At 59.6% G+C, this 13,316-nt stretch overlaps 1 protein-coding gene across 6 annotated transcripts; it reads right to left on the reverse strand.

Moving 5' to 3' along the window:
• Window positions 1-79: 79 nt before the first annotated feature.
• LRRC61 (leucine rich repeat containing 61) lies at window positions 80-13,087 on the reverse strand. 6 transcript variants are annotated; one of them, XM_031455643.2, is made up of 4 exons: window positions 12,836-13,087; window positions 12,182-12,354; window positions 11,608-11,772; window positions 80-1,618 (listed from the first exon to the last, which is right to left on the reverse strand). In XM_031455643.2, exon 4 carries the CDS (start codon window positions 1,488-1,490, stop codon window positions 711-713), a length of 780 nt encoding a protein of 259 aa, XP_031311503.1. In that variant the 5' UTR covers window positions 1,491-1,618; window positions 11,608-11,772; window positions 12,182-12,354; window positions 12,836-13,087; the 3' UTR covers window positions 80-710. The 6 variants fall into 6 exon arrangements, with proteins under 6 accessions (XP_031311503.1, XP_031311505.1, XP_064343297.1 ...); XM_031455641.2 differs by lacking the exon at window positions 80-1,618 and adding an exon at window positions 5,309-9,789 and having other exon boundaries at window positions 12,966-13,087; XM_064487225.1 differs by lacking the exon at window positions 80-1,618 and adding an exon at window positions 5,309-9,789.
• Between the last annotated feature and the right edge of the window lie 229 nt (window positions 13,088-13,316).

Genomic DNA, 13,316 nt, shown 5'->3' on the forward strand with positions numbered 1-13,316 from the left:
CCGCCTCCCCCAGGAGAGACCAGAGCTGGCAGGGACCCAGGCTTGCTTTCAAGAGCCCACGGGAAATGACAGGCAGTGATGCAAACAAAAACACAAGTATTTAATAGGGATGGGCGTGGGTGGGAACAGTCAGCACAGGCTCCGGGGAGACCCAGGACTGGGGGCACAGCAGAGGGTCACTGGGACAGGCGAATTCGGAAGGTGGATAGGTGCGGCTTCCACGCTCTGTGCTCTGCCCTGTCCTCACCCAGGACTGGCTGGAACAGGAGGCTCGCTATCTGTGTCTTTCTCTCACCTTGAGCCTTAGGAAGAAGCAACTTTCTTCCACTGAGTCTCGGGCTCTCGCAGCCAGGCGTGGCAGCAGCTGTGGACACGGGGCCTCTTCCAAGGCGCAGTGTAGGTTGCAGGACAGCCTCACACAATGCCAGCTGCCAATGGAGGGCTTGAGGGCCCTCACACCTGCTAGAGGCCGCTCTGGAGGGAGGTGTGTCCCTGACGTATGTGGCAGAGGGTGGGGAATTTTTCTTGAGGTCAGAGTGGGAGGGAGGGGGCTGCTCTTGGGGACAGGGACCCATGAAGAGCCCCAGGTGCAAGGGCCAGTGACCAGCATGATGAAATGGTGAAAACAAGCACGGAGGCAAGCGGGGACTTGTAGGTGAGGAGGCATAATGTGCCAACCCCATGGCCCTAGGCCAGGCCGCAGGACACGCTCAAAAGACAAAGGAGGAGGTGGTGCCTGCAGGGCCGAGCGCCCGCTCAGCCTGGGCCAGGCTGTCCCCGGCCTGGCGGTCCAGGTCGCGGCACTCCTGTAGGGTGGCCTGGAACTGCCGGCAGGCCTCCTCTAGGATGGCGCTGCTGGGGGTGGGCCAGGACTCCCAGTACCCAGGCTCTACCCAGGGCTGGGCCTCCCGGGCTCTGGGGCCGGGGCCTGAGCTGGGGCGCAGGGAGCTGTCCAGGTCCCGGCACAGCTGGTAGAAGTCACTGCCGCGCCCGCTCACGCGCTCGCCATCGATGGCCTTCAGGCCGGGCAGCAGCTCCCGGACCGCGGCCCCGTAGGTGGGGCTGGCGCAGAGCGGGTTGCTGAGCCGGGCCAGCGGGTCGCGGAGCCGCAGGCACTCGAGGCCCCGCAGCCCCGCCAGACACTGCAGCTGCCCGGGGCCGGCCAGCAGGTTGCCGGCCACGTTGAGGCTCTGCAGGTTCTCGCAGGCGGCCAGGGGCTCCAGCCCCGTCAGCCGGTTGTTGGCGACGTTGAGCACAGCCAGCTGGCGCAGGGAGGCCAGCGGGCCCAGCTGGGTGAGCGCGTTGCCCGACAGGTCCAGCCACTCGAGGCCCAGGCACTCCCCCAAGCAGCCCAGGTCCACCAGCCCCAGGCCCCGCAGCTTCAGCAGCAGGATGGACTCCAGGGCGAACTCGCCCGAGCGTGACTTGAGCAGCTGGGGTGTGACGCGCACCCCATCAGCCTCACCTGGCTTCTCACCCCGAGGCTCCATGAGACAAAGTGGGCCACCTAGGCCCTGGCAGGTCCGTCCCTGGGATGTAGGTGCCACTGGAGGTCAGCTGGCTGCTCTCCCTGAAGGAGGCCTGTTTCCAACACCCCGACTCACAGGCCTGCAGGTCCCTGAGGAGAGACAATGACATAGTCAGCGGGCCTCCGAGCACCTCCGTGACCACCCAGCCTCTACCGCCAGGGCCAGAAACCTAGATGGCCCAGCATGATGTGAGGACTCAAGTCCAAGGCAAAGGAGGGCAAAGAGCCCCTTAGAGAGAGGTGGGTGGGCACAGGCCCCCACCTAAGGGGGGCCCCCGACTTGGCTCTGGGGGTCATGGCCATGCTGGATGGAATTCAGGCCCAATGTTGCCAATTATTCCCATTTTCCAAATCTGCACTCAGGCACAATCGCGGTATTTTCCTTTCTTGGTAACCACTCATGATTATCTGTTATTATTTCTGAGGTGCTTCTTTTTAACCATTTAAATTTATTTTTGAATAGATAACAGGTCACCATCATCGCTGATCTTGTTTCCTTCCTGGGAGAGCTATGCATTTGCAAACACAAAGTAGAGCACGCTGGGCCTTGCTTTATTCGCCCGAATGTATTCTGGACTCAATTTTTCTTTTAAGCAATGAATTCAAAATGGTTTCCGGGTTCCATGGGCCAACTTGTAACCTCTGGTTGCAGCTGTGGGGCCTGAAGGCTCAGCCTTCAGTCCCAGATGAGGCAACTGAGGGACGGCAGACGCCCGGGGAGTAGGCGGCAACACTGCCAGGCCCCAGGCCTTTGCTACCGCTACCCCCGCCCCCGCCCGCCCGCCGGCCCGCCCGGGCACTGGCTCTTCACTCCGCCGTCCACAGAACAGCATTTCTCTGGATGCCAGATAACACGGTTCCAACTGCAAACATGACATCATTTCCAAAGTGGGCAAAGGGGGTCTGGGGAGGGCAGGCCAGGCAGTCAAGGAAGCCATCTTGGAGGGAGGGGCAGGGTGGCACCTATGTTAGCTCCAGAAAGGCAAGGGAAGGAGGGGACTTTCAAGTCACCAGGGGCCACAGAAGCCGAAGTGCCAGTGCAAGACCAGCCGTGACAGAGGAGGCCTGGGGGTGGGTTGCTGGCGATGTTGAGCACAGAGGGGTCAGGGTTTAGGCGAGAGGAAAACAAGCAGGGACTTCTGCTCCAAGTGGCAGCTCCCCAACCCAGCAGACGCCGGCCAGGCCCAGGCCAGGCCAGGCCAGGCAGGGTGACGCCTGCAGAGAACCAAGGGGCCTTTCACTCCCGCTGTTTACAAAACCCACCGGGGCTGGAGTGTCCGCCAGGCCCAAGCTGCGTTTCTATAGTAACGTCACTTTCCATTCCCCCTCCTAGGAAACCAGACCCAAAGCTCCTCCCACACCCCACTCCTCCAGCCCTGGGGAGCTGGGGAGGCTGCTAACGTATCTGGCCCCAACCCTCCCACCCCACGTCTGAGAAAGGGGTCCCCCATCTTTACCCAGCACCCCCCTCGTGGGCAGCAGTCCAGCTCCTTCATTTCCACCAGAGTTTCTTGCCAAAAGGCATTGGAGGCACCTGAAGAAGCCTGGCTCATTCTCCGCAGGAGCATCTGCTGGGGTTTGTCAGCAGGGAGTGACGCAGTCCCCTCTGCATCTGGTTACACCTGCTCTGGCCTGTAGGGTGGGGTGGGGCACGAGGGGCACCAGACCCTGAAAACATGCCATAAAAGCACTAGCAAGTGATAAGGACCCCGCCAAAGGCAACGAGAGATGGAGAGGAGGGAGAACACGTGCTTGGGACCTGGCCACGTGACCAGACGCACAGCTCCTACCTCCCACGCAGCTGGGACAGGCAGGGTGGGGGCAAGAAGACTTAGCTGGGACAAGGCTATAGGGTGCCTGTGGCATCGGCCTTAGGAGGCAGGTGCAGATCCACCCACCATGTGAGCACACAGCACACCAGGCCAGCCTTAAGGGGACACGGGCTTCTTTCAGTTATCTGTGGACCTTACTCTAGGAGGATGGCTATCCTCCCAGCCATACTATTTTGGGGGTGAAAGTGGTCAGGAACCCCTGGAGTACACTGGGTCCAAATGAGAAGAGGCCATCAGGTGGGGCAGTCTGGGGCAGAGGGGAGGCCACAGTGGACCACGAGGGTCAGGGAGAGATGCCCTGAGGAGCAGGTTAGTGATGGAGATGGAGGTGGTGGCCCGAAGGGAAGGAAAGAACGAGGGAGCAGGGACAGAATGGTGTACCCGCTGCCCACGGTAAAGCCGGAGGGTAGAGGAATGCTTTCTGCAGAAGAGGAACCAGAGGAGCAGAAAGATCCCACTGGGACTGCAAATCAAGCCTTCTGTGCCCCAAGGTCCTATCTGGTGGGAAATACATGCCCCTCCAGCCCACGGCTCTGTGCCTTCGGTCCTGCACCCTTGTCCGCAGTTAGATGAACAGCACCACAGTCAAAACACGATTTGCCAGTGCATCAACCGTCTCCGTTCTGCTCCTAGTCACTGTCTTACCTCAGATCTGCACACCTCAACAAGGCAAGGGCCCACACACCTGTGCAAACCCAGGTGTACCCAAATGGAGAGGCTAGCAACTGAGAGGAGGCTCTTCACGATGGGAGAATGGCTCAGCCACACCTAACCCTGTCAGCCCTCCTCTCTGAAAAGCAAGGAAATGAGCAGAGGCTGTTGGCCCAGTGCGGGTCTGTGAAAAGGACTTAGTTATGTGGATGAGACTATGACCAAGACACAGGTGACATTCAGCTCTCCGGAGGGAGGCCCATCTTCCCTTGTTCAGAGCCAGCTTTTCTGAATCTCAGGTTACCTCTGTAGGAAATGGGCCAGGAAAGGATGCCCGTGAGTCAGGAAGAGTGGGGCAGAGCTAAGTCTAGGAGAGAAAAAGTTCAACTCAGAGCAGCCTCAGGTGGACAGTCACCTGGCAGCTTCGGCGGACTGGGGACCCTCCTCCACCCCATCGCCTCCCGTCCCCGATCTGGCACAGGTTCTTCAACCCTGGCCCTACCACCATTTGGGGCTGGATTGCGTCTGTTGTGGGGTCTGCTCTGGCCATTGCAGGATGTTCAGCAGCATGTGTTTTCCACCCACGAGAGGACAGGAACAATTCCCCCTACAGGCTGTGCCAACCAAAACCTCTCCAGAAACTGCTGAATGTCCCCTGGGGAACAAAACTTTTCCTGTTGAGAACCACTGCTCTGGAGCCCAAGCCCCCAAGACCGTGAAGCTTCTCACCCTCCTCCTTGCACCGACCCCCGTCTTCCTCACATGCTCCCACCCCACTGCCTCTCCATTCCAGCCCCTCACCCTCAGGAACACAGAGCGCGGTTCCGTGACGCCGAACAGCAAGGGGACGGTGCCCCTGCCAAGGACAGCTCAAGGGGATAGTGGCACTGACCATGAGCGGCCCCCAGAACAACTTGGGGTGCATCACATCCCCGCCCCCACCTTACCTACTGCACCCGCATGTGGGAGGCAGGGACAGGATGATGCAGTTTTAAGATGATCTCAGGCGATTCACATTCAAGTCTGAGCCACATGTGCAATTTAAGGGAGGGAGGCAGGGAGGGGGCCGGGCTGGTGCAGGGCAGCGCCCTGATCTCATCACCAAATGAGGTTGATACAGAGTCGGGGACGTTACAGAGCACAGCCTCAGTCCTGGCCTCTCCTCCAGACACCCCTCGCCTCTCATCACAGGGAGCCGGTGACACACACCCTCTCCAACGGCTGGGACAGGAGATGCGACCTAAGCAGTGTGGAGGCCAGACCTGACTTCCAGTCACGCTGCTCCAACCACTGAACATGATCTGTACGAAGCTTTATTCAAGAAGATGCCACAATGACACCGTTAAAATGAAAATACACCATGCTAAGTAGGACAGGGTATGATCTCAAAGTAAAAAAAGGAAATATGTTTAAGTAGTAACAGAGGCCATCTGAATGAAAGGATGACTGTGAATTTCTCCAGCTCCTCGTGTTCTCAGTAACTTCCGAATGTCCTGCAGTGAATTAGTCACAGTGACACAGGGGAAGCAAGGGGACAGGCCTCCCAGGCTCACCCCCACAGCCAGGGCCACAGTGCAGATTAGGCCTTGGTGCCTCGCCCTGCGTCTCCCCACCTTCCGTCTCATCGCCATGTCCCCTGGTGACCCAGCACCTTGGGAGAGCTAGACTCGCGTCTTGTGGGGTGGGACGGGCCACCCCCCACACCCCTACCTCGCCTTTTCCTTCTTCTCCACCGGATCCCCCCAGTGCCTGGTCCCACGCCCTCAGGTCCTGCCCTGGCCCCAAAAGAACTCAGGCCAGGCTGTTCCATTCCTAGGATATACATCTTTCCTTGCTTCCTGAGGTGTTCACTATAGAAAGGAAGAAACCCCAAGGTTTCTGGGGGTCTGCAAACTACAGGTAAAAATGACAGTGTGAGGACTGGGGGGTCTCAGCTCTCCTCAGTCACATGCCCTCAGCTCCCAGCCACCAGAGCTCTGGGGCACTCTGGGATCCAGGGAGAGTACAGGCCCTGAGAAGCCCTGTGTGCCCGTGGGCCCCTTCCTCTTAAAACAGCTCCTCTGTCTCAGCGAAGAGCGCCCACAGTGTCCCCCTGCCCTGGGTGGCTGGGCATATCCCCCCCGCAGCACACACGGCTCCCCTGGCCTCTGGCTGCTCTCAGGGCCCGCACCCCCGACACACACGGACAAGCTGCATGGGGGGCCCTTACTACCCACTGGTATTTTAAAAGAGCACCACAGTTAATAAGCTGTGTAGTACAACTGGGAGTCACCCATGAGCGGAGTAAACCTTTCCACACACACACCGCTGGCCATAAGTCAAGCGGCGGCCAGATGGAAAAGGACACCTCCCTGAAGCGAAAGCAGCCATCTGGCAAGAGGTGAGAAACTGCCCTCATTATTTTCAAACATGTTTAAGGTTCCCGCTGCCCTTGTCTAATGTCCTCCGGTGCAATACTCTGCTTCTTTCCACAGGCAGCTTTTCGGGGCATCAGACCGTGCGGTCAGGCTCACTGGTCTGTTCCACATCAGCCAGGTCTCCACTGGGGAAGATAAGGGGCGGCGGGGTGTAGCTGGGGAAATTCTCCAGGTTGGTCTTCAGGAAGAGAAGATGCTGGATGGCGTCCACTGGGAGAGGGGGGTCATGTTCTGTGATGGTCCGGCTGCCCAGGGAGGCCAAGACACTTGCCGAGAAGGTGCCCGTCGGGGGGCAGGACAGATAGATGGTGGCCAGTCTCGCCAGGGCTGGCCAGACATCCCACCTCTTCTCCCAGTAAGCCAGGGGGTCCTCCTGGGCACCCACCACCTCATTCTCGCGCAGATACTTCTTCACAATGACGCTGGCCTGGTGGTTCTCCATGGAGAGCGAGGCACCACTCCTCCTGGAGGCCAGCAGCCCCACGCTTTCCAGCTGCTCCAGCAGGCTCTTCTCCCTCTGGCCAAACAGCAAAGACTCAGAGGCACTGCCTCTCTGCACAGGGTCCTCTTGGTCCTTTCCCTCTGCCCCGGAGCTCTTGGCCACTCTGCCACTCAAGGCGGCGTCCGCACGCACAGCCCTGGGGCTCTGCAGGGACGGCGAGGGAGGCAAGGAGTATTCCGACACCATGATCTCCTTCACCTTGTACACAAGCACCTGCTTCCAGTGGTCAATGTCGGCCCCCGCGGGCAGGATGGCCTCGATCCTCCCCTTGAAGCGGGGATCCAAGAGGGTCGCCAGCACAAACTCCTCGCGGTGGAAGAGCTCGGTGAGCTGGCCATCAGTGGTCAGCTGCAGGGCCAAGCCCTCAGCCAGCCGCACAGCTGCACCCATCTCCCCAGCGCTCTGCTCCTCAAAGTACCCGCGAACCTGCTCCAGGAAGATGTGCAGGTAGCGCAGCTGGGGCAGCACCAGGCTCAAGGAAGCCTGTGTGGTGCTCGCCTCCAGGACCACCATCTGGAAGGGCCGCAGGAGCTGGACCAGGCTGTCTGTCAGGCTCCAAAACATGGCCGACAGGGCCGTCCCCGCCTTCCCCAGCTGGTGTTTCTCCTCATACTCCTGCAGTGGCCGCTGCTGCTCCACCAGCCACTCCATCAGGTGGTAGGCAGAGACCCAGTGGTCCGAGAGCTCCCAAAAGGGCTGGTGCGCTGGGAGGCCGCACCGCCGCTGCAGCCGGGAGAGGAGCCGCCGGGCCTCTGCGGAGCCTTGGAAGTGGCTGCAGATGGCCCTGGCCGTGCCCAGGATGATCTGGACGCTGTGATGGTGACACAGAAAGCTTCCCACCAGAGAGTCGAGGCAGTGGACAAAGCAAGGGACAGGGATGTAGCCCTCTGTCCTCACCGCCTGCTCCAGGCTGGGGCAGCCACCTGCCACCAGAAAGCCCGGCCTCAGGGAGCCGTGGCTGAGCCACAAGCTGAGCTGCTCCCGCAGCTCCCGCTGCCTGTCCTCTAGGGCACTCTCCAGGGGAAGGCCCCAGACCCAGAGCACAGCCTGCTTCCTTGGGCTCCCAGACCCCACCTGTTGGCTACCCGGCCGTGTCATCCCCCAGTGGGCAGTGATGGCCACATAGTCCACAACTGTGTCCTGGGCTGCCACGGACACACTGAGGTGAACGCAGCCACCCTTAGCCCACCGCATTTCCTGACGCACCTGCTCCCCCATTGCTTCATGGAGCAGAGGCAAGGCTTTCCCAGAGAAGAAGGCTGGAGATGGCAGGTGGTAGCAGGGATCCACCTGGGCCATAAATCTTCTGAAGGGTGGGGACGAAACAAAAGAAAGTGGCAAGGCCAGGCTGCAGAGTAACTCGGCAATGCTGTGGTTCCAGGCCTGTGCTCGGGGCTGGTTGGGGGCATACAGGCCACCCTGGTCCTCCCCACCCGCCACAGGGGCAGCAGTAGGTTTATCTCTGGTGGGAGTAGGCAGCGGGGGCAGATCCTGTACCAACTGCTCAGGCCTGCCTGGGGCTGCCTGCCCCTCCCCGTCTTCTGGAGGTGAGGCATCCGGGCAGCGTCGTGGTGATGGGAGCCCCTCGGAGACCTGGCCAGCGGCACCTGCGGGCAGGCCCTTCTGTTTCTTCTCAGCCCCTCCCTGCTCCCTCCCAGGGCCGGCCGCAGTTGGCTTTCTCCCCACGTCCAGCCCATGCTTACTTGCCAAGTGGCGGACCAGACCCGAGGGCTGGGACTGCCCCTTCACCTTGCCCTGTCTGATGCTCGCATGGCACAGAGTGCAGGTGACCCGGCAGATGTTCCTGTAGTTGACGGTGAAGAATCGTCTCAGGTCGGGTGTGGGCTTCTGACCCATGGTGTCCAGGGGGCCTGGGGGCGGCCCAGGGGCCCAGCCCTTGGCCTCCGCCCCTGCCGTGCTGACCAGCTTCTTGGGGCAGAGTGGCCTCTGGAGGCTCAGCAGGGGCGGCTGCTCCCCAACGCCAGGGAGCAAATGCCTCTTCTTCCACTTCTTGAGGTGACGCACCTCTCTGGCCAGGCGGGCTATGAGGACGTCGGTCTGCCTCACCTCCTCATTCTCACCAGGCTGGCCCACCTCTCGCCTGTCCGGGCTGCTGGTCTGAACCAGTACCAGGCTGGAAGGGGCCTGTCCAGAGCTGAGCACTGGGTCCCTCGATGTCCTTGCTGCCTGCTCCCCCTCCTTTCTCCGTCCACGTGCCTTCTGCTTGGACACCTTCTTCCTAGGCTGCACCGGGGGCTCCTGCCCCAGCAGAGATTTGAGACCACAGGGTCCAGGGTCTCCCTTTGGCTTATTCTTATCCTGCCCAGGGCTGGCGTGGCAATTTGCCCCAGAGACAGCTGGGTGAAGACCAGGCCTCTCCAGGGAGTAGGCCCTTCTCTTCTTGTTGCAGACATGCAGGCCCAGGGGACCTTCCTCCTGCTCCTCCAGGAAAGCCTGGTCAGGCGAAGGGACAGACAAGGCTCTGGGGAGGGATCGAGGTCTCTTCCTCTGCAGGGGCAGCTCCCTCTCACTCTTCTTCTGGGAGTTGGAGGCGCTGATCTTCCTGGAGCCACCAGCCTTCTCCTCTATGTCTGCAAACTCAAGTTTGACCTCGTTCTCTGGCAGGTGCCCCCCAGCATCCCAGCCAAGTCCACAAGAGGTGTTGGTGGCTCTAGTGTTGAACTTGGAGCTGGAAGAAGCCAGAGTGGTAACTGGGCTCTTGGCTCTAGTCTTGGCAGAGTCAGCACACAGAGGGGGCTCTTGCCCCACTGATCTTGAGGGTGTATGTTTCTTGGGGGGCTTTCTGACCTTTTCTACTTCCGACATGCTTGGGAGCTTGGGGCAATGAGAAGGCCCAGGCTGTAAGGCAAGATGAGAAGAACAGCTCAACGAGGGGAGGTGAGGCCGGAGAGGGGAGAAGAGAGCTGAGGATGGAGGTGCAGTTACCACATGGAATCAGCCCCAGGACAAAACTCTCCAGACCCCGACCTCCTTGGTGAATGAAGCCTGACGTTCACTCCTCCAGACCCAACGGAGCCGCCCTGGACCAGAACCCCCACGGCCCTCTGCACGTTAGTGGTTTCTGGGTCCATCTTCTTTGCCAAATTAACTGAGGTTTCTCTCTTTTCTTTCAATGTTCACCCAGAACCTAGTAGGCACTTGGCAATGTTCCTGTGTGATGGATACAATATAAAGTTGGCAAGGCACCTGCATGCACATGGCCCTCAGGCTGGTGGGCGAGACAAACGTGAGTAAGAGACATGCACGACACAGACAATTTAAGCCAAGGTGTAGGGTGTGGAGGAGCACTACAGGGGCTGTGAGACCCCATAAGGAAGACACTCATGAGGAAAACAGCTAGGTCTCCCTGGAAGAGCTGCAGGCCGGCAGCGAGTGGAGGTGGCCGGTCTCTGCATCCTGTGCCCCTAGGTGGTACTTGGCACCTCCAGGGCACCATGAAAAGGTAACAGCGATCAGTTTTCACGGATCATGCAGCCCGAGGCTTCCTAAGCCTCCGCCAGAGCACACGGTGTGGGGCCACTCCCAATGCCACTGACCCAGACCCCCGGCATCCTATCACAGACAAACTCCTGAAGGGCTGTTTCTACCTTCTCACCTCCCATTCCTCGAAAGCCCACTCCTCTCCAGCTCCGGCCCCAACAGGTCCCTGACACTGACACAGCTGAGGCCCCCTGGTGACCCTCATGGCCCCACCTCAGGGGACTTCTCTGCACTGGAGCAATTGCTCGAGCCCTCCATCTAGAATGCTGTGGCCCAAGGCCCTGGGACACCATGTTCTCTTGGCTTTCCTGTCACCTGTGACTCCTTTTCAGTCTCTGCCCATCCCTCAATGGCGATTCCCAGGGTTCCTCGTTTCCAGGCCCTGGTTCTACTTCCATACCTCCTCCCCAACTGGAGCTGCATCTGCATTTCCACACAGACCCCTGTGAACCCCTCTTGGCTCCCAACTCCCTCCCAGGCTCCCCTCACCTGCTCTTCCCACAGTCAACTCCATCTCGGTAAATGGGACACCTGTTCACCCAGATGCTCAGACCCCAAACCTATGGACAATCCTTAATTCCCTTCCCCGCATTCATCTTCCGGAGATGAGGTCAAATTCAGGACTATCAAAAGAAAAGAGACATGAAGAAAACAAAAGAGAAATGTGTGGAAAGAAGAAGAGAATGTGAGGAAGGAGGAGCCCGGGGAGCCAGGACACGTGTCCCGGGGAAAGAGAAGGTTCAAAGGAAGGTGGCTCAGATCCCACCCTGAACATCTGAGAGCAGGGAGTGTGCGTCTCTCCAGACCAGAGCAAAGTGCAGGGTAAGTGAGGAGATGGGAGCCAGAACATTCTGACACTGGGCAATGATAACCATTCAGAAGGATCACCAGGGCTGGCAGGATGGCCTTCACTGTTGACCGGTGGCTCAAGTGAGAACTGGCCATGGAGAAGCGTGGACAATATGATGCAGAGGAGCCCCTTCCAGCAGGAGGGCCCTCAGAAGAACTAAGAGAAATTACCCAGGCAGCCGCCACCGAACCCGATGTCTGCGGCCCACGGGCAGTGACACTGTGGAGGCGCTGTGGATGACGCTGTGGGTCAAGGTGCAAATGAAGTGCAAGACCCTGTCCTGCCCCACAGGAGGTGCTCCAGGCATCAGAACCACAGGGGCTCACCTCCGCTCTTGTTTTGATTGAGGAAACGGAAACCCAGAGCAGCAATGTGATGGTCAGTGGCAGAGTGGAGGTCCAGAGCCAGCGCCGGGCCTCCAGAAGCAGTTGGTAGGCTTCATTGCTCCCAGGAACACAGAACTAGGTGGGCCCGTGGCTGGCCTGCTCTCACTGATAAGAGCAAGGAAAAGGAAAACACCTGAGTCAGGCTGCTGCCTAGGTCACACCCCAAAGCCTTTACCTGAGGACCTGCTAGTTTACCCCAGGGCACCAATCCTGTTCTGTCTGCCAACTTGCCTTGTCCCACCAGTCTGTCCATATTCTGCAGAGACTCTTGATCCACTTGACCATTTAACAAAAATTTGTCAAATGTCTACCGTGAGTCAGCCCTGTACCCTAGAAACACAAACCTAAAGATGAGTAACTGCCTGGCTGCATGCGGGCTCAGGAGGAGAGGATGACTTGGAAATGCCTCCCAGCGCCAGGGCAAGGCACCCTGGAGCCAGGCCTCGGGCTGACCTAGAGGCAAACCGGGCCTATGACATGGGAGTTTCGATTCTGTCTTGGAAGGGTGGCTTACCTTAGGCTACTGCTTCCGGATCCTTATCTCCTGACAGCCCCCTGGGGATAGGTCCAGGATCGTGTGCAATCCCTGGGACCCACAGTAATGCTACCTCTCTCTTTTCCACAGAACCACGTCAGGATGACAGCGAGGTGGACACTGTGCAGAGCCAACCTTGAATCTACGTGAATCTAAAATAAGAAATGTAAAAAGAAAGTCACCCACAAATTCCAGGACTTTGGTTATCAGAAGTTGTTTGTGACACTTCTCATAACGGATGACACACGCACACACTTGAGGACAACAAGATGGATCACCAGCTGTGACTGAGCGCTACGTGCACTAGTGTGCTTCGGTTTCCTGGTCTATTCAACAGGGCTAACAGCAGCCAGCTCACTGGCTTGTTACGGATTAAGGGAGTCCATGTCTGCATACCACAGTGTTTAAGGGCAGTTACTGGCGCAGAGTGCGGAATGGATACGTTACGAGCCGCCGTCCAGTACATTCTGGCCTCACCTCGTGTTTCAGGTGCAGGGCACTGGGAAGGAGAGGCTAGGCTAGGAGGGGGTCACCTGAGCCGCCAATGAGCGGGGCAGGCCAGAGCAAGCCATCTCCGCATCCCCCGAGTCCACAGCTGTGAAGCGGGACCACAACGCCCCCACCCCGGCTCACCTACGGCCAGGGGTCCGGCTGGCTGGGCTGGCGGAGCTGGACGCGGCTCCTGCTGTGGCCGACCGCGCCCCCGCGGCGGGTAGCAAGGCGCCGCCACCCGCACCCACCTCCGCGCCGCCGCGAGTCGTACCCGAAGGCGCCAAAGGCCCCCGCAGAGCCGGGGGGGTCCCGGGTCGCAAAGAGCTACACCTCCGGGAGCAACAGCCCGCGGCGCCGCGCCCACCCCCGTCCCGCGGTTGGTACGTTCCCCGAGCCGGGGGCCAGCACCAAGTGCGCAGGCGCAAGAGGCCGAGGCCGGAAGTGGGTGGGGGTCACGCCGCCTCCTCCGCCGGATGTCGGCCGCTGCTCCCTCCTTGACCGAGGTCCCTTGGTATTAGCTCAGTAGTGCTAGTTTAATAGGCCTTAAAAGGAACACTTGCACGCTCTCCGGGCCGACGTAGTCCAGTCATACTTCTCCACCAGCCGACCCCCAAGGCCCCTT

Source organism: Camelus dromedarius, chromosome 7 (assembly GCF_036321535.1).
Source record: "Camelus dromedarius isolate mCamDro1 chromosome 7, mCamDro1.pat, whole genome shotgun sequence".
Classification (NCBI taxonomy): domain Eukaryota; kingdom Metazoa; phylum Chordata; class Mammalia; order Artiodactyla; family Camelidae; genus Camelus; species Camelus dromedarius.